The sequence below is a fragment of the Loxodonta africana genome, chromosome 4, assembly GCF_030014295.1.
Source record: "Loxodonta africana isolate mLoxAfr1 chromosome 4, mLoxAfr1.hap2, whole genome shotgun sequence".
Lineage (NCBI taxonomy): Eukaryota > Metazoa > Chordata > Mammalia > Proboscidea > Elephantidae > Loxodonta > Loxodonta africana.
Genome location: NC_087345.1, coordinates 12,644,453 through 12,662,065, shown reverse-complemented (window position 1 = coordinate 12,662,065; position 17,613 = coordinate 12,644,453). Strand labels below are relative to the sequence as shown.

At 59.5% G+C, this 17,613-nt stretch overlaps 1 protein-coding gene across 6 annotated transcripts in view; it reads right to left on the bottom strand.

Moving 5' to 3' along the window:
- Nucleotides 1-2: 2 nt before the first annotated feature.
- Nucleotides 3-17,613, bottom strand: part of MRTFA (myocardin related transcription factor A) — a 212,486-nt gene continuing 194,875 nt past the window's right edge. For all 6 annotated transcript variants that reach the window (XM_064283481.1, XM_064283484.1, XM_064283482.1 and 3 more), the window contains 10 exons: nucleotides 16,019-16,094; nucleotides 14,863-15,024; nucleotides 11,168-11,343; nucleotides 10,479-10,628; nucleotides 7,952-8,211; nucleotides 7,304-7,475; nucleotides 5,218-6,255; nucleotides 4,047-4,199; nucleotides 3,772-3,832; nucleotides 3-1,584 (listed from right to left, as the gene is read on the bottom strand). In XM_064283481.1, the coding sequence (XP_064139551.1) occupies nucleotides 1,067-1,584; nucleotides 3,772-3,832; nucleotides 4,047-4,199; nucleotides 5,218-6,255; nucleotides 7,304-7,475; nucleotides 7,952-8,211; nucleotides 10,479-10,628; nucleotides 11,168-11,343; nucleotides 14,863-15,024; nucleotides 16,019-16,094 (2,766 nt within the window). In that variant the 3' untranslated portion in view covers nucleotides 3-1,066. The remainder of the gene's footprint in view (nucleotides 1,585-3,771; nucleotides 3,833-4,046; nucleotides 4,200-5,217; nucleotides 6,256-7,303; nucleotides 7,476-7,951; nucleotides 8,212-10,478; nucleotides 10,629-11,167; nucleotides 11,344-14,862; nucleotides 15,025-16,018; nucleotides 16,095-17,613) is intronic.

Here is a 17,613-nt window from a genome sequence, read left to right as displayed (position 1 = left end):
ACTGAAGCCAGCCAGTACTTTTTATTTTAAAGAGTTCACACAGCGTCCCCCCTCCAATGCAGCATTTGTTTGGTGGCTGCAGCCCTACGCCCCCTGAGTGACAGGCCAGATGATCAGGACAGGAGGCAGCTAGAGCTTCCCGCCCACCCCTCACGCCCCACTGGTAGAGCTGGGCCGGTGCCCTCTTGTCCCAGGCTGAGGCTGACTCTGACTGATGGTGTCTGCAGTGGGCAGCGGGAGGGGATGTGGGCAGGTGGCAGACTGTGGCAGGAACAGGGCCAGGAAGCACCTCTGCCCTGGTGGCACTGATAAGGAGCCACGACAGATAGAGCAGGTGTGGCAGGATGTCTACATGTCAAACACACACGTGATGGGTGGGCCTGGGTGGCTCCACACCAGGCTGGGGCAGGACCATGCTCACATGTCACAGTTTGAGGTGACCCCATGTCACAGTTTGAGGTGACCCTGTGCCCAGGCCCATCTGTATGTGCAGAGCAGGACAGGAGGGAGCTGCACCCACCTCCCACCCATCCCAAAAATAAGGTATATAGATGCATGTTGATATATAATATAGAAGTATATACACCTGTACAGAAACTTTTTGCCACTAACCACTAAATGGTCACATTGTCCAAGACACTCAAACAGCAGGGAGACCCCTTGTGGCAGCCTGGGAGCCCTGTGGTTGGCTGACAGGAAGGAGAAGCCCAGGTTGGTTTCTTCCCTCGGTGGGAAGAAAAGGCAGATGAGCCTTCTACCCACCTTGGCCCTGGGCCTCTCCTGTCTTAGCCAGACAGTGACACCTCAGAAAAGGAGGTCATGCTAAAATGCCCTGCACAGGCCTGGCCTCTGACACCAGGGTGAGCCAGAGCTGCACCGAAGGCTTCTCCCCCCACCCCGTGAGCCTGAGCCTGGCACAGGGACCCATTGCCTGGCCTCCCAGGGAAGAGGAAGCAAGGACCGTGATTGTCAAGACAACCACGCTGAGGTGGAATCAGGCCAAAGGGGGGGCCGTGCCATGGAACACCCCAGGCCCCACCCCAGGCCCCATCTCTGGAAGCAGAAGCTATAAGCAGGAGTCCCAGTGGAGCTGCAGGTCGTGGCCATCCAGGAAGTCCGTGGAGAAGAGGCTGGGGGCCGCAGTGCCAAGGGGGGCCAGACTCAGCACGGGGCCGCCCGACGACAGCTCCAGCCAGTCCATGCTGTCCAGGTGCCCGTCGGCCAGGTCCAGGCCCATGGTGCTGCTGGGCTCAGGCACAAAGTGCAATTCCGAGGTGTCCATGGGTGAGGGGGGGTGGTCCAGGATGGCAGAGCTGCTCAGCATTTGGCTGTGGAGGTCGTCGATGAGGGAGAGGGACTCTGGACCCTCGTGCCCGCCTGTCAGCAGGGGCAGCCCTGTGCTGCTTTCCAGGAAGTCCTCCAGGCGCCCGGGGAGGGCGGGTGAGCCTGACGGAGGGGGGGCCGTCTGCGGGAGCTCGGCACAGGGCGAGGGCTGTGGGGCCAGCGGGGAGGCACAGGCTGCCGGGGCAGAGGGCTTCTCCTTCCCTGGAAGGGATGATGGCTCCTTGAAGTCTGCTGGGATTTCTGCCAACCAAGGAGGTAACGGGGTCAGAAGCAGGGCCAGGCTGGCTCCTTCCCTCTCCCACCCAGTTGACACTGAGCCCTTTCGACAAGTGTTGCAAGTCCCACCACCCCATCTAAGCATCTCCTCCTGGTGTCCCTGCCACCTCTCAGTGCCCGCTTTGGGGCAAGCAGCACCCGTTGCCGCTTCTCCGGCATCCCCTAACGCACGCCAGTGCTCAAGGCCTTCAAGCTTCTCGCACCCTCTCTGCCACCCAGGCAGCCTCGTCCCTCCTGTAGTTTCCGTCCCCGACTAGGCACTGGACGTGCAGGTGTGCCGCTCCTGAGCTCTGGACCAGCCTGTCCACTGCCTGGGGCAGCCCCGGTGCTGGGGTCTCAGAGGGCCCACCAACAGCCGCAGCACCATCCACACTTGTGAGAAGCACACCCCAGGCTGCACACACAACTGCCATCTGCCTCTCAACAAGCCAAGGTGTTAAAGAGTAACAATAGCTACTGGGCGCTGCATTTTTTCCTTTTCTTTTACCTTTAAATAGTTACTCTAATATGACAGTCATGTGTCTGGGTACACTGCTTCAAAAACAAGCATAATCTTAAACAGAACTAGATGCAGTAACTGCCTTCTCTATTCCTGTCACTGCCATCCTAGTCCGTGCTACCACCTCACAAGGGGATCTCTCTCCTTTTCTCTCAATTCTCTCATCGAAGTTTGAGAGCTTTCTGTGTGCAAGCAGCAGTGCTAAATCCTGAGGACATGGAGGGCCAACAGGACCCTAGTCCTCCCTCCACTGAGTTTAATGTCTTCAGGGATGGCCATCACTCACAGGTAACTGTAACCTGGGTTTTTTTTGAGATAAAGCTCACCCAGCATCAAGTCCCCACTGTAAAGTGGACGACTGGTCACTCACCCTTCTGCTGTGCGGTGTCCCTGTGTGCTGCATGCACCAGCCTATCAACTCCTTACATGGGCCCCAAGGGCTGTGCCATTGTTGTGTCCCAATACCTGTCCCATCCTCATCTGGCTCTACCGGCTGGGTCCTGCCCAGACCAGAATCCTCCCCTCCAACATGTCCTCCTGTCATGTCTCTTCTTGGGACCCTTTGTGCTGGACAGACTACACCTCCCATCGGGCTGCAGAAGCCAGGGCCCTGGCAACACTGCTGACCCCTCAAATGGTCGTCACCAGAGTCATCCCCCTGTCCTCCTGATGCTGCTCAAGTCCCTCCACTACTGCCTGCAGTTCCGCCTGCCACTTGCTGCATTGTCACCTGACTCCTCCTCTTGTCACCTTCTACCCTAAACTCTTCCCCTGCCCAGAAACCCACATGACCTTGAGCAAGTCACAAAGGAGACCATCTCCCTCCTGTCACCTTCCTGCAGCGGCCTCCCGGCTGCCCTGAGATCAGTCCAGACACTGTCCAGCCACCCTTCCGGCACCTTCTGCCAACAACCACCTTGAGCCCCACCCAATGCCAGCACTTGAGGCTTGAATGCTCAAATGTCTGTCCGTCTATCTGCCTTGCTCCTCCAGAACGTTTCATGCTGTGCCCCCTCTGCACAGGTAGAACATTCTGAACCCCTCCTCCTGGAAGCCCATCCTGAACCCCATCTGGTGAGGTCCCCTCCTCCAAGAACCTGTGCACAGCCTACTCCTTTATCACAGCAATGAACGCATTAAAAACCAGAACGAGACACATAGTTTGTGGCCCGGCACCTCTCTGACTGGTCCGTTCCTGCTCACTCTGGCCTCGAGCACGCCAGGCACGCCCGGGCTACAGCTCTCCCACCCCGTCCCCATGACCTCCCCCTTCTCTACTTGTTTCCGCCACACGCACCCCTTTCTGACATGTCAGTTACTACGCGGTCTGTTGGCGACTTATCTCCCCATGCTAGACGGGGAGCCCCACAAAGACAAAGGTCTCTATTTTGTTTGCCAAACAGCCCCAGCACCCAGAATAGTGTCCCCACAGAGGTGCCTGGTAAGGTGAACCACGCTGAGGTCACCCCTCTTCTCAGCCCTCTTGCCAGGCCAAGGTAGGGCTTGTCTCACTCACTGGCATGCCCCAAGTGCTTACTGCGAGGTCTGCTACTCAGCAGGTGTTCAGTAAACACACATACTCACCGATCAACCAGCCTAGGCTGTGTCAACCTGGGACAGGGAGAGGAGGAAGCATGGGGGCTGGGACTCACCTCCACTCTGAATAAGAATGTCGAACAGGTCATCCATCTGCTGGCTTGAGGAACCACTTTCCTGTGGGACAAAAAGAGAAAAGGTGAGGATTGGGAACAGGGCTGGATGGCTCCTCCACCCCTGCGCTTCAGCCAGGCTGGAAGCCAGACACTGGACGCCCTCCTGCACCATCAGGCCCACCCGGCAAGGCCTGCGGCAGAGGATTACTGCCAGCCCCCATTCCTCCAGTGGCCCAGTGCAGCAGCCCGGCCAGGCCCCAGTCTGCCCTCTTCACCTGCTGTTTGGGCTGCTGGTTCACGGCCTCCTCATAGCCAGGCGGCTCCTTCTTCAGCAGAGAAGTGGGGGGCCCAAAGAGGGGCTGCGACGGGGGTTCCAGGTCCATCTGGGCGGGTGGGCCAGGGGCGGGAGAGCCAGGCTGGGACAAGGGCTGGACATGAGGGTGGGGAGAGAAGAGCGGTTGCAGGGCAGACCTGCCTGCGGGAAGAGTGGGAAGAAGCAGGGACAGGCCCCCTCCCTGCACTCCAGGAGGCAAGTGGCAGGCACCCCCTTCTGGCCAGGCCAGCTCTGCTGGCTCCTTCCAAGGAGCTCTCCTGGATGCCACCGGGGAGGAGGGTACGAGATGCGGAAGACCCTGATCTCTGACCCTGCAGACAGCTGGGCAGGCATGGGGTGACCTGGGTTTGGTACATGCCACGTGGGGAGAGGAAGGGGCTCTGGGCTGAGTCCTGCCCCCAGCTGAGACATCTACATCCTTCTCTGCCTGAGGCTGCTCAGAGTCCCTGTCTCCCACCCTGAGGGGCCTGGCTCCTCTCACAGCCTCTCTCTCCTAGCTCCACAGGGCTAGGCACACAGGGCATAAGAGTGGCCTCCCTTGTGGGCCAGGCTGGGTAGAGGGTCTGGGCTGTTAAGAGTGGCAGAGCAGCAAACCAGCTGCCAGTGACATTGTGGCGGGGGACAGCTGGCCTGAGGGAGAGGAGCTAGCACCAGGCTTGTCCGTCAGCCCCAGGCCAGACCCACAGACACCTGCAGGCTCAGCCAGGGTGGCTGCACCAAGGGGCAAGGGGCAAGGGGCAAGGGGCAAGGGGCAAGGGGCAAGGGGCAAGGGGCAAGGGGCAAGGGGCCCCCAGGCCCCACCTATACCCCTTCCCCACCGTCTGCAGCAATGGGCGCCTGGGCCTACTGAGAGTGTCCAGGTGCTAACAATGTTCTAGTATCAACAGCCAGAGGTCAAGGGGGCCCTCGGGGCGGTGCATCTGCACAGGCCCTTGACCGTCCTGTGTCCTCACTGCTGAGATGGGGGATGGCCAGGCCCTCCCTATAGAGGGTGCAGAGAAGATTAAATGAAGCAAACACAAAAGTTGGGCACCTGGGGGTGCTGGGAACGGGGGCTGTCACTAGTTGACCTGTGTTCACATTGCCCGGCCCCACTCCCCCAGCCCACATACCTGCTGGGGGCTCCCACTGGGCAGGCCAGGGCTATCTGCATTGTGATTGGTCACGGTGAGCACGAGGTGGGTCCCAGTGGAGTCGGTGATGAGGGTGGGAGGTGTAACCCCCTTGATGAGGCCAGAGCCTCGGGGGCCCAGGAGCAGCTGAGGGGTGGGCACCGGCGCAGGCTCCGGCAGCCCGGCTTCCTGCTTCACCACCACCGCCTGGGGTGCAAGGGCTGGGGCGCCGGCGTCTGCGTGGTCAGCAGTGGAGGTGGCCAGGCTGGGAGCGAAGGCGTGTGCCGGGCCTGGGGGCAGCCGGCTCAGCTGGCAGCTGGTGAAGCTGCTCTCCTGCTTCACAGCCGTGGCAGCAGTGCCAAGGGCAGCCGGGGCCGGGGTGGGGGCCGGGGCGGGGGCGGGCTGCTGGGCCCGCTTCTCCTGCTCCAGCTGCAGCCTCAGCCGCTCCACCAGCTGCTGCTTCTGCCGGAGCATGCGCGTCAGCTCCTCAATCTGCTTGTCCTTCTCCTGCAGCATCTGGTCCTTGTCACGCCCCTCCACCTCGCCCCGTGCCCCCGGGCTCAGGCAGCAGGCTCCAGCCCGCGGGCCCTCCTCCTTCATGAGGATTTGCAGCGGCGAGGCCTGCAGCGTGAGCTGGGTTAGGGGCGATGTCACCATCTCACCAAAGGTGTCCCCGGGTGTGGAGTTCTCATCGCCCGTGCTAAGCAGGGAGCGCTCTGAAGGGGTGGGAGACACAGGAGGTGTGGAGCCTGTGCTGCCGAATTTCACCACTCCATTGCTGGTCACCGTGGCCACCACCACCTCTGTGGGAGCCAGGCCTGCTGCCACCAGGGCTGGCCCTGTGCTCAGCCGGGCCGCCGGGAAGGCTACCACCACCTCACCAGCCTTGGGCAGGATGGAGGCAGCGGCAGGAGCCTTGGGGGCCCCCTGGGTGGGGCTGATTTGGTCTTGGTAGGCTCGCAGGCGTTCAATCAGGTCAGTCTTGGTGCCTGAGACAGGCAATGATCGCAACTTGAGCTCCTGCTTCAGCTCTGCCACCTACAAGGGGTTGAAAGCCAGGTCAGCAGGGAGCCCTGGGCCTCATCCAGGCAGTGGGTATGGACAGCTGGACAAAGGAACTGGGTCCAGCCAGGAAGACAGCCTGGGAGGACAGGAGGGACAAGCACGTTGTCTGTTAGGCCTCGTCTCTGCCAGGCTCCACTGGCCATTCGACATCAAGGCCCTCACCCTCCCACAGCCCTGGGAACAAGACATGCCCCACCACCCACCTCCTCCCTCTGCCCACCTGTACCACACCCCAGGGCCTAGTTAAAATGCCTGCTCTGGCTGCCAGCCAGACTGGGAGCCCCCGACCTGTGCCAGGCACATGGCAGCTACAGCTGTCCCAGCCACCAGCCTCGTGCTCAGGTAGACTTAATGGCACTAAGCGCATTCTACAGATGAGAAAACTGAGCACACAAACATAAAGTAACACCTCCAGGACGACAAAGCTAGTGAGGGGCAGAGCTGGGGTCCAGTCCAGCCTGAAGGCCAGCACCCAATCCCAGCCACCTCAATGAGGCTGGGTCTCTGTTGGGATCCAGCTCATGGCCCAGGTAGGGTCCACCAGTCTAGAGGCCAAACCTTGCAGGGAATTTGGTCCACTCATTTGATCAGACAGAGACCCCAAGCCCAGGACCCGGGAGCTGCACAAGCAGGTTCCGGGGAGCATCAGCTGATACAGCGGATAGTGTGAGGGTGCTGAAATTGGACAGCCCCTAGTCTGAATCCCCGCTCTGTCACTGGGGCTGCTCTACCTCTAGGCACCCTAGAATGGGGTATCACCCCCATTTCTGGTACTGCACTGCCGAGGTCGAGGGAGAGAAGAGGCCCACAGCTGCTGTGTGAGCCCCGCCCGAGGCCCTGGACTGACAGTGACAGTGACGATGAAGAGGGTGTAGCCTGCACAAGAAGCCTGTCTGATGAAGGCCAGAATTGGGAGCCCTGCCTGCCCCTGCCCCCAAGGGCTGTGGGTCCAGGGCCCGCTGATTGCCCTGCCTCCAAATGAGACTCCCAGAAAGCCCCTGTGGGAGGGGCAGCCACCTGCCTTCATCTCATCCAGGTTGGTGGGCAGGGCCCCCAGCTTGCCCGGCAGTGAAATGCTGTTCTGACGCACTAGCCCACTGGTCCCAGGGGCACCTGAGCTGGGGCTGCTGCTGGTCGTGGAAAGGCTGCGCACTGGGGGGGCCCCGCTGCTTCCCAGAGTCTCCCCTGCCGGCCTGGGAAGAAGGAAAGGCAGAAATAAGTCCCTTAAACACCACCTCAGCTGCTGCAGGCAGAAGCCAAGAGCCTGGGCTGCAGGGTAGCCCTGCTAGAGACACTCTTGTGAGTCCAGACCAAGGATGCTTTGAAGTCTGGGGTCACCCCCACAAGCCTGGCATCTGCTGGCCTCAGGGCAGTGACGGGTTGGGCAGGGGTGGGTGGTGCAGATGGGTGCCTACTTGGGAGGGGCAGCGATGGGGCAGGAGTGGGGGCAGGTGGGTGCCTACATGGGCGGGACAGTGATGGGGCAGAAGTAGGGGGCAGGTAGGCATCTACTTGGGTGCGGCAGTGGTGGGGTAGGAGTGGGGGTCAGGTGGGCACCTACTTGGGTGGGGCAGCGATGGGGCAGGAGTGGGGCAGGCAGGGGCGGGGCGGGCAGGAGCGGGGCAGGCAGGGGCGGGGCGGGCAGGGGCGGGCAGGGGCGCGCGCCTACTTGGGCGGGGCAGGCAGGATGGCCTGGTAGTTGTAGTGCTGCTGCTGCTGCTGCTGCTGGTTAAGGATCTGAAGCTGCAGGAAGAGCTGCTGCTGCTGGAGGATCCTGGCGTAGGAGGAGTCCATGGGGGGCGGCCCCTTGTCCTGCTTTTGGTCCGGGGGGATGTACTGATGATACTTGAGCTTCTTCACCTTTGGCTTCAGCTCCTTGGCCTTCTTGCTGCGCTGCGACTTCTCGCTAGCAGACTTGGGTTGGCTTTGCTGTGGGGGACAGAAGGCACGTCATGGGAGGCGCAGGCTTCTTACTGAGGAGGCCCAGGAGCGGGACAGCCCTCCCTCCCACGCCGCGGTGGCTGAGAAGGCCACCCTCCACCCTGTCCACTTCCACTCTTCCCCGACTGGGCTGCAGCCCCTCCAAAGAGAAGCCTCCTCAGTGCCCAGGAGTGTGCCAGAGCAGGGAGGGGGGCATCAGAGGGGCGCCGTGTACGTCTGATCTTAAGAAGGCCCCAGCTCAGAGGCACCGTTGGCCACAGTCACAGGCATCCACGTGCCCGGCAGAGTGGGCACTGCCGGTGGAGCTGGACGGGCTGTGTCGTGCCAACCTTGGAGAGCCCTGCCACAGCAGGAATGACTGTGGGCACTGGAAAGTGAGGCAACAACATGAAGCAGCTCCGAGAAGTCACTTCCCTCAGGTCACTAGTGATCCCAATCCGGCTGTATGAAGGAGCTGGGATTCAGCCTAGGACTCCACGAGCCCATATTCATGTACCCAGTGTGCCTGCAAAGTCTCCCTGCTGGACAGCAGGGAAGGCTTCTCACCGGGCCAGAAGGCCAGAGAGGACTGGGCAGACAGGAAGGGGCCAGGTGGACAAGCGCTAGTTGGGGAGTGCCAGGGAGGCCTGGTAGGTGGGGAACATCAAGGTGGTGACACGATGCAGGGACAGCTGGGGTCTCCAGCAGGCAGAGGTGGGTCTGAAGGGAGGGTCTGGGCAGAGGTGACTCACTGGAGGAAGACCTGACAACCTGGGCAGGTGGCAGGTGAGGCGTTTGAGCTATGGCCACTGTGAACACGGCGGAAGAGGCAGAAAAGGTGGAATGAGGAGGGTAGACCTGCTAGAAGGTGGAGCCAGAACTGACGTGGGTGAAAACAGGAGCAGGCAGAGAGGGCGATGGAGCCGTGGGAGGAAGGTGACCTCACGAAGGCTGAGGGCAGAACCGAGGAGCAACCCCCATCCCAGAAGAGAGGAGAAAAAGGAGCCCAGGAAAGAGTAGCTACCACAGCGAGAGGAGCCACCAGAGCGGGAAAGGTGAGCAATCGGCCCTGGAGAGGGCTGAGGGGAGCTGCTTCAGCTCACTGGTGGGGCTGGGAGCACTGGGAGCCCTGAGAGGCTGAGGCAAGGCCCAGGCAAGGGGAAATCCAGACAAAGTATGGAGAAAGTACCCTTTCAAACGCATGGTGTCAGAGGAAGGAAACAGGAATGTGGCAAGGAGCAAGTCTGAGGAGGTATTTTGGGGGACAACCTTTGACCTCTGTGGACAGTAAGAAAGAAAATGCAGATGCACAGAGAGGTGCCCACTACAGGGGCGACGTCCTGGAGAAAGTGGAAAACGTCCAGGGCACAGGGGGGCTGGGGAGACCCCTCACTGCCCTGGGCCTGGAGGAAGGACGTACTGATGGGGGCAGCACACTTTCTCGCGTGGAGTGGGGAGAGCTGATGGCCTCAGTGGCGATGCCTCGCCCGCAAACAGAGGAGTAGGATAAGGGAGGGAGGGCGTCACCACAGCACAGAAGGAGGGAGCCACAGGGGCAGGCCCAGGTCAGCCCAAGAGCCGCAGCGAGGGCTCAGCGAGGCTGAGAAAGCGTGATTCTGCAGGGCTCCCAGGCTCCTGGGACTAGCGGCAAGAGGAGAGGACGCGTGGTGGCCAGGGACTGTGTGGAGAGGAGCCCAGAGGACTCAGAGAATGACGAAGTTGAGTAGAAGAGGGGAGTCAGCAACCTGCCCAGCAGAAGCACAGGAGGTGGGGTGGGGGGGATCCTGGGGACTGAGGTTGCAGAGCTCCTGGGCTGAGGTGGCTTCAGGACAGGAGGGCCATTGAAAAGACCACCTGACTCCCCTTTGCCCGCTGAGGCCCCCAGGGAGAGCTCTGTGGCCCAGTGGTAAAGCTTGCCCCCTTCAGTTACTTCAGGTCAGGTCTTCGAGAAGGAGAGTAACAACCAAAACCCAAAGGTGCCACTCTGACCCCACTGCCTCACGAGGTTGTTGATGGCCTTAAATGAGAAGGTGTGGTGTTTGCTGGTGGCTGAGAGAGGAATGAATGGATGGAAAGCCCAGCCCAGTGCCTGGGACACAGCTACCGTGATGTGAAAGGAGAACACGGCGGACATTCCAGACTACTTCAGTGGCCTGTGCTGGTCTCTGATGAGGGAATGGCGTGCATCCCACCCTCTGCAGTCACCCCTCAGCGGGAATGTGGTCACAGAAGGCTTAGGGGGTGAAAAGAGGGTGTGGCCCCTGAGAGAACTGTACCTTGATGAGGGTCGGGGTGGGCTTGGCAGCGGGGGCGGTGGTTCCATTGGTGAGGCTGGAAGGCAGCAGAGGAGGGGGCGGCGGAGGCGGCTGCTCTGCCAGGAAGAGGGTTTCTCCAGGGTCGGGGCCGGTCGGCAGTTGGGACACAACCTGAGTGGGAGGGGGAAATGAGGCTGCAGAGCCACACAGGCACAGGCCACCTCCAGGGGTGGAGGCAGGGTCCCGTACAGGGGGCAGGGGTAGCAATCACCTCCTGGGATGGCATCAGTGTCAAAGGGCCAGTGACAGGCAAAGACCAGGCGGTTACAGGAGCCGCCCCCAGAGCGGCAGAGAGAGAGGGAGAAGCAGAGCAGAGGGTGGTGAAAGGCTTGCTGGGCTGAGTAAGATCAAGAAAAGTCGCTGTTGGAATGAAGGAAAATGGGGGCAGACCAGCGAGGTCCATGGGTCCAGTTTTAAGGCAGCCTGAGCCGATGTCCTCTAGCTAGGCCCTCGACTGGCTCAGGCAGGCTCAGGCCAGTCCAAACTGCCTGTGACAAAAGGGGGCCCACTGCCGACATCTCCCTCCCTTCACTGGCGCTGAAGCAGCCAGGCTCTGGCTACTAGGGCGCCCCCGCTTCCCTGTGCCAGGGCAGAGGCAGCTCTGGTGAGCTCAGGGAATTGGGGAAGCATCTGAAAGAAGCGGAGCTCACCTGAGTGGGGGACAGAGAGGTGGCACTCGGCAGTGGCTCACTGACTCGGGCTTCCAGGGGTGATGGCACGGAGCCCTGGGACTCGTGGCTGGCAGGTTGCTCGGGCGATAAGGCATCACTGCTGTCCTCATCGAAGGAAGAGCTGTCTGCTACTTTCGGGTAGTTCACCTGGCCCACTGAAACCCAAAGCCAGCATGAGGCCCCACCTCTGGCCCCATGCTGGCTGAGCAGAGGAAAAGCCTTGCTCACGAGTAGAGCACTGGCCCCGCCCCCTCACGCCTCAGCAAAGTGACAGCAGGCCGTAGGCTTTGTCCCCAGAGAAGCCCCAGAGCTCCGGGACAGTCCATCCTCAGGACCAGGAACAAAGACCAGAGAGAAGCTATGGGCCACCATGTGCTCTACGCTGAGGAAAGGCACCAGTGCTGACCCTCTGCTTTCTTCTCTGCTTTCCAGTCTTCAGTCAGGCTCCACCTTCTTCCCTCCCTCCAGCCAGCTGCCTCCCTGGGAGACCCTGCTGCTGTCCCCCGCCTCCCCTCCGTTTCCTGCAGTTAAATGTTCTTCACTCCCCACCCCAGCTGTACAGAACGCCCTACTCCCTGGACGCTGATGGACCCTGCCCTGCCTAAAGGGACAAAATGAGTGCGGCTCCTCCTGGCTGACCCTCCAGAGGCCGGGAACAGACTAGGGAGCCAGGGTCTAAGGCTGAGACAGAAGGCACCCCAGCAGAGGCCACTGGCTGTGACTGCCCTGACCTGAGCCCATCAAGCCCCGAGTGTGCCTGTGGGTGTCTGTCAAGGCTGCAAGCCAGGCTGTTTGGGAGGTGGGGCAGGGGGATCCCAGGACCAGGAGGAAGAAAAGAGGGGAACAGGGAGCCTGAGGGAGAGCTACAGAGGCCAGTGGGACATTTCAAAAGGTCCATGTCACAACCAGAGTCTGCATGAGGGAAGAGGGCTTGCTTTTCACAACAGGAGGAGCGGAACCCACAAGTGGCCAAGGCCCCTGAGGTGCACTGCCGCTGGCCGAGAGGAAACCTGCTCTGGGGGAAGGCCGCAGATATGGACACAGGAACAGGAAGGAGCCGCTGGCTCCGCCTGGGTTGGCCCTGCAGTGACTCTCCCAGCAGTGTCTTCCCACCAAGGGCCGTCACCTGAGGCTCTTCCTTCCTCTAGAAGTGCACCCCATCTGTCTTGGGGCCACGCATGCTCTGGGGGATGGAGCTCACTGACCACAAACACCTCAAACATCTAGGTGGTTTCTCACAGTCTCTATACCCAGCGGGGGCCCTGTGGGGCAGGGCAACCTCCCAGCTCCTTAGGGTGGCAATCCAGGACAGAGGCGCACCAGCGCCCACGCCGGCCCATCCACCCCGAGGGAGATGCTGGCAGGACTGAGAACGCCTAGGACTGTGCCTGCGGCCTCCCAGTAGACCCAGCTGCCCACTGTGGGCCAGGTGGGGTGTGGAGATGTGGACGGTCCCTGCCCCCAGGGAGTTTACACACCAGCCCTCTGGGAGAATGGGACCGCCTAGGAGAGACCGGGGAGACGGCCTAGAGGAGAGGAGCCTGATGAATCCTGAAGGTCAACTGGGAGCCTGGGGAAAAAGGTATGTGAGCGTGTGTGGGTGCAGGCATGAGTCCACAGGAGGAGTGTGCTGGCAGGTGGGAACACAGCCTCTCCCAGCACCCTATTCTTGGCAGCCCTCAGAACTCACTGTCTCCCTCCTCCTCGCCCATTTCCCTCCATCCAGCCAGCTTTGCCTCCTTCCCTCTATCCGAGCTCAACCTCCATCTTAGCCCCGCGTCAGCTTCCTCCTCCTTGCTGCCCCACCTGCTGCCCTCACTCATTCTCATCTCTCCACTCCTCGGGTAGGATGTGGCTGAGGCTGGCAAGTGCTCCCTTCCCGAGGACGCTTCCACGCTCTGCCTGGCCACCGGCCCCTACACACACCATTCCCTCTGCCTACGATGTCTTTCTGTACCTCCTCCAAATGTGCCACGTCATCTTTGGGGCCTTCCCAGCCACTGCCAACCGTCGCCTCTCAGCTGGGCTCCCAGGGCACAGACACCATAGCCATCAGGGCCATTATTAGCTGGCCTGTAATTAACGTTATAATATAACCTCACAGGTGCAGTAAACTCCTGTCAGGGTCTCCCCAGGCACTAAGGGCTGTCCACGTGACCCTGAACACTGCCCCACAAGGCAGAGAACTTAGCTTCCGAGTCCCAGGCCATGGCCCTTCTCTGCACAGTGCTGCCCTGAGTGGGAGCCGACCCAGAAGCCGTCCCGTCTGTCAGCCTGCTTACGTCAGACTGACTTCTCTGCGGGCAGGAGTCATGTCTATTCATCTTGGTAACTTCAGGACTTCACATGGGGCCTGGCACGTGCCGACCCTCGGCTGACATTTACCAGACTGCTGGCTGGCTGTCAAGCCCAGAACTGGCTTGGCTCAAGCCCTGGCCTGTGACTCGGAGCTGCTACGCAATCTGGGGGAAATCTGGTAAGAAAACACCAAGGAGGGACAGGGCCAGTCAGTGGACAAAGGTGTTGGGGTGTTCCTGTGGGCTCCAAGGGTGATTGCAGCGAAGTGGGGAAAGGGCTGCTTGGGGCCCAGTGCATGCCAGCCTGCTGCGCTAACTGTCCAAGCCCATCTGCAACGCAGTCTCCTTGAACCAGTCTCCTGACTTGGCACGTTATGGGGCCTGCTCCAGTGGGTCCCGTCTCATGTCCTACCCAACTGTGACTCCTCACCACTGTGTGAGAGTTAAGCCTCCTCTTCTCTACAGTGCAGCTGCCTCCCCAAGGGTAGGAAGGCCTGGCCACGTCCAGGAGCAGGTGTCGGGCCCACTGCAGTGAGGGAGACCGATCTGCACCAACCTCTCAGCCAAACCTAAGCAAATCCAGTCTGAACGCCTTCCCACAGCGCACCAGGCCCTGCCCTGGTCCATGCCGACCTCTCCTGCCTCCTGTCTTGTCAGCCCCCCCTGATGCGGCCACAGTGAACCACCTCGGCCTGTGGAGTGCCAGGCTCCTTCTCATTTCCTGGCCCCGAACTCGCGGCCATTCCAGCCCGGGACACTCCTCCTCACCACGCACACCTTAGCTAATCCCTATTCCTTCCTCAGCCCCTGGCTTGGTCACCTACCCCTGGTGAGCCTCGGTGTGCCCACAGCACCCTGCGCTGCCTCCAGCACACCTCTTTACCTGCTGTGCCCTCCCCTGGGCACGAGCTGTATCAGACGGGGGCCAGGTCTGTCTGTGGGGCTATAGGCCTAGCACCTAGCACACTGCTTGGATCAATACATTTTGTTGTCCCAAGTGCCAAGCTCCAAGAAGAGACGTCACAAGGAAAAATAACACATGATGGGCAGGTTTCTAAGCCCTGGCATCTCTGCCCGTTCACACCTGCCGCTCCTGCCACCTGCCTACCCCGTGAGAGAGAAGTAGGCCGCTGCGTTTAGAGGCATGGATGGAAGGTAGGCAGGACCTCTCTGCTATTTATTTACTTATTTTTGGGTGGCTCTAATCCCTGAGGACCCAGCACTATTTCAAGTTTAGACAACCTGTTCATCAGGCCCCCCAACACTGCGCCTGGGTCTCCCAAGACTCAGCTGGAGCTCTGGCCCAATTCTGCTCCAATCCTGGCTCCCTCTCCCCCTGGCCTCCTGGCCTGCAGTCCACAGGGGCGGCCTCCTCACCGATGATGGCTTCCTTCAGGCTGGACTCCACGGGCAGGATGTTCTTCTCTACCAGTTCCATGGGACCAGGCCTCTGGGCGATCTTCTCGTTGAGGTCATCAGCCAGCCTGGCTCGCTTCAGCTTTAGCTGTTTGGCTTGGAGGGAAGGCTCGGCTGAGGTCTCTGCCGTGCGAGAGAAGGAGGTGCGTGAGGAGACCTGGTTCTGCCCTGGGGACTCTGAGCAGCTCTCCTCCCGTCCCGAGAAGGCGCAGACCCATCAGATGAGGCTCATCCCAGGCGGAGAAGGCTGGCCTGGCCTGAAGTTCCGCAAGAAGAAAAGAAGGGGCCCTGCCGTGGCAGTGTGCAGTCACACACGACAGTGGTCACTAGCGCAGGCCAGCCCCAAGGACTTTCTGGGGTGGCAATGCAGAGCTGAGCAAGCAGCAGCCGGCTGAGTGGGCTCCACTCTGCCGTGAGCTTGCTGTGTGACTGGGGGCGATGCACCGCCTGCTCTTTTGTCCTCATCTGCACATAGGGCTCAGACCAGGAAAGGTCTCTTTCAGCCCCAAATGTGCAAAACTAAACAAACGAGAAATGGATGGATGCACGCTGCTGCTGCCTACACTAGAAACGTGCAAGGCCGTGTGAGGCTGGGGCGGGTGAGGCACGTCTAAGTGAGCTTACTTATACCTCACAGGTTTCAAAGACCCTGAGTGAGTGAATGAGAACAAATGAATGAATGAAAAAGACAAAGTAAACGCACTTTTCTGTTGACTCTTTTGTGTGGTATAGTTCTATGGGTTTTCACAAAGGCGTAATGTCACGAACCCGCCATTAATAAATGCATTGTTAAAATGGATTCTGGAAGAGAGAAAGGGATGTGCCCTGGGAGAGAGAAGAGACTCCACAGCGAGGCTGACGAGGTCTTGGGTCACCAAATGGCCACAGAAGAAAAAGCCATGCCAAGCCCAGGGAGGGTGACCACGTATGTCTGGCGTTCCCTGGAGCAGAGGAGGCCACCACAGCATTGCTGCTGGACTTGGTTAGGACCCCACCATCTCCGCTGCCAACAGCAACGAGGGTGACAAGGAGGAGCGAGGAAGAACTGTGAGTGGTGCCGTGGTGCAGACAGCAAGAACGAGGGTTTAGACGAAGAAGCGTTTTCAATCTGACATACCTTCCAAAATGTGCATCCTGACCAGCTCCGATCTCTCTGGCCGGGAACGAATCTTCCGCTTCAGATAGTCCTCAGTCTACAGAAAAAACACATGGGGAAGCTCTCAGATCCACCGGCGTGTGGCATGGACAGGGCCCCGGACGCAACCTTGGCTGTTGTGGACGCTGCTAGTCACCTCTGAGCCCCCATGGCCTCCGCCTGTGACCGCAAGGTCCTGAGGCAGGAGGAGGGGGCAGGTGCAGCCCAGGGAGGCCCCAGCCATCTTTCAAGGCCATTTGTCTCTCTGAGGCTGGACGGCGACTCCCTATATAAATGTCTGTTATTTTTTCCTATCATAAAAGTAATGTATGTTCATCAAAAAAGCTTTAGAAAATTAGAAGTAAAACAATCGACAAATGATCCCCCGTGAGTCTATGGGTATCTGTTTCTAGCCATTCTTTCATGCAGATAGGTTTACTTTTACAGTGCTATAATCACAGTGAATATAATTTTGTATCCTGTTTTTAAAAATTTTGCATCGCACGACCTCATGGAGTGCTGTTCACTCATTCTGAATGGCTACCAAATGGAACACTCCTTCTGATACATGGTGTCGTGGCACTAGTTCCTCCAAGTCCAGTGTTCTCATTTCCTCACTTATTAGGCTCCAGGTGAACTAAACCATCCCCTTAACAGTCACAGAGCCACGACTGCCCAGGGCTGGTGCTGCAAGGTGTATCTGAGGCCAGACCTGTCTGACTCTAGAGCCTGCGCTCTTAAGTCTGCAGCAGCATTTCTCAAACCACAGGTCCCCCAGCACCGGGTCAAGACCAGCGCAGGATACACACAATAGAAAATAACACTCAGAGCATGCTGCATGCGGTCCAGGTGAGGCTGGGCCCTCACCCCGGCCTCCTGCTGCTGCGGGGCCCTGAGGGGCAGCTCTGTGCTCTCCAGCGACAGGTTCAAGTGGCTATGGGTGCTGGGTCTCCCACCCCAATCTGCAGTGGGCAGCACTACTGCCTGGGCTGCTGCAGTCTTCATGGACACCAGAACGGGGCCTATTTTCTAAGCTGTCTGAGCTCTAAACAGGGGCCACAGTTGAGGCAGAATCCAGTTGTGATTAAGAAAACATCTGGAGTCCACAGGCCATGGTCTGAGTCCCACCCAGCTTTGCCACTTACTAGCTGGACAAGTTAGTTAGCCTCTCTTAGCTGCACCTAACGGATGTAACCAGCACGTGAAAGTGCTTGATACAACAGGAGCTGTTGTCATTAGATAGTATTTGCTCTCCACCTCTCTGAGAAGCAGTCAAGGACGGTGCCAAGTCGTGGGATGGGCTGTGGCAGCACAGGCAATGCCATTCCTTTCCCCCTCTGTTCTTCAGGGCCCTGGCACTCTCAAACCGTGCCGTCGGTTACTGCTTTGGCTCCCAGTACCTATGACCTCATTCTTCCCACTCCCTCTAAGCATTAATCATGACTTTCTAAGGCAGATTAAAATAAAATAGAAGAATGTAAGAAAAGTCTTGGAGGTAAATATTTTGGAATCTCTGAAAGAGTTGCGGGTCTTCAGGGAGCTACGGCCGCCAATCTTCTGTCTGGGGTGCTTCTCAT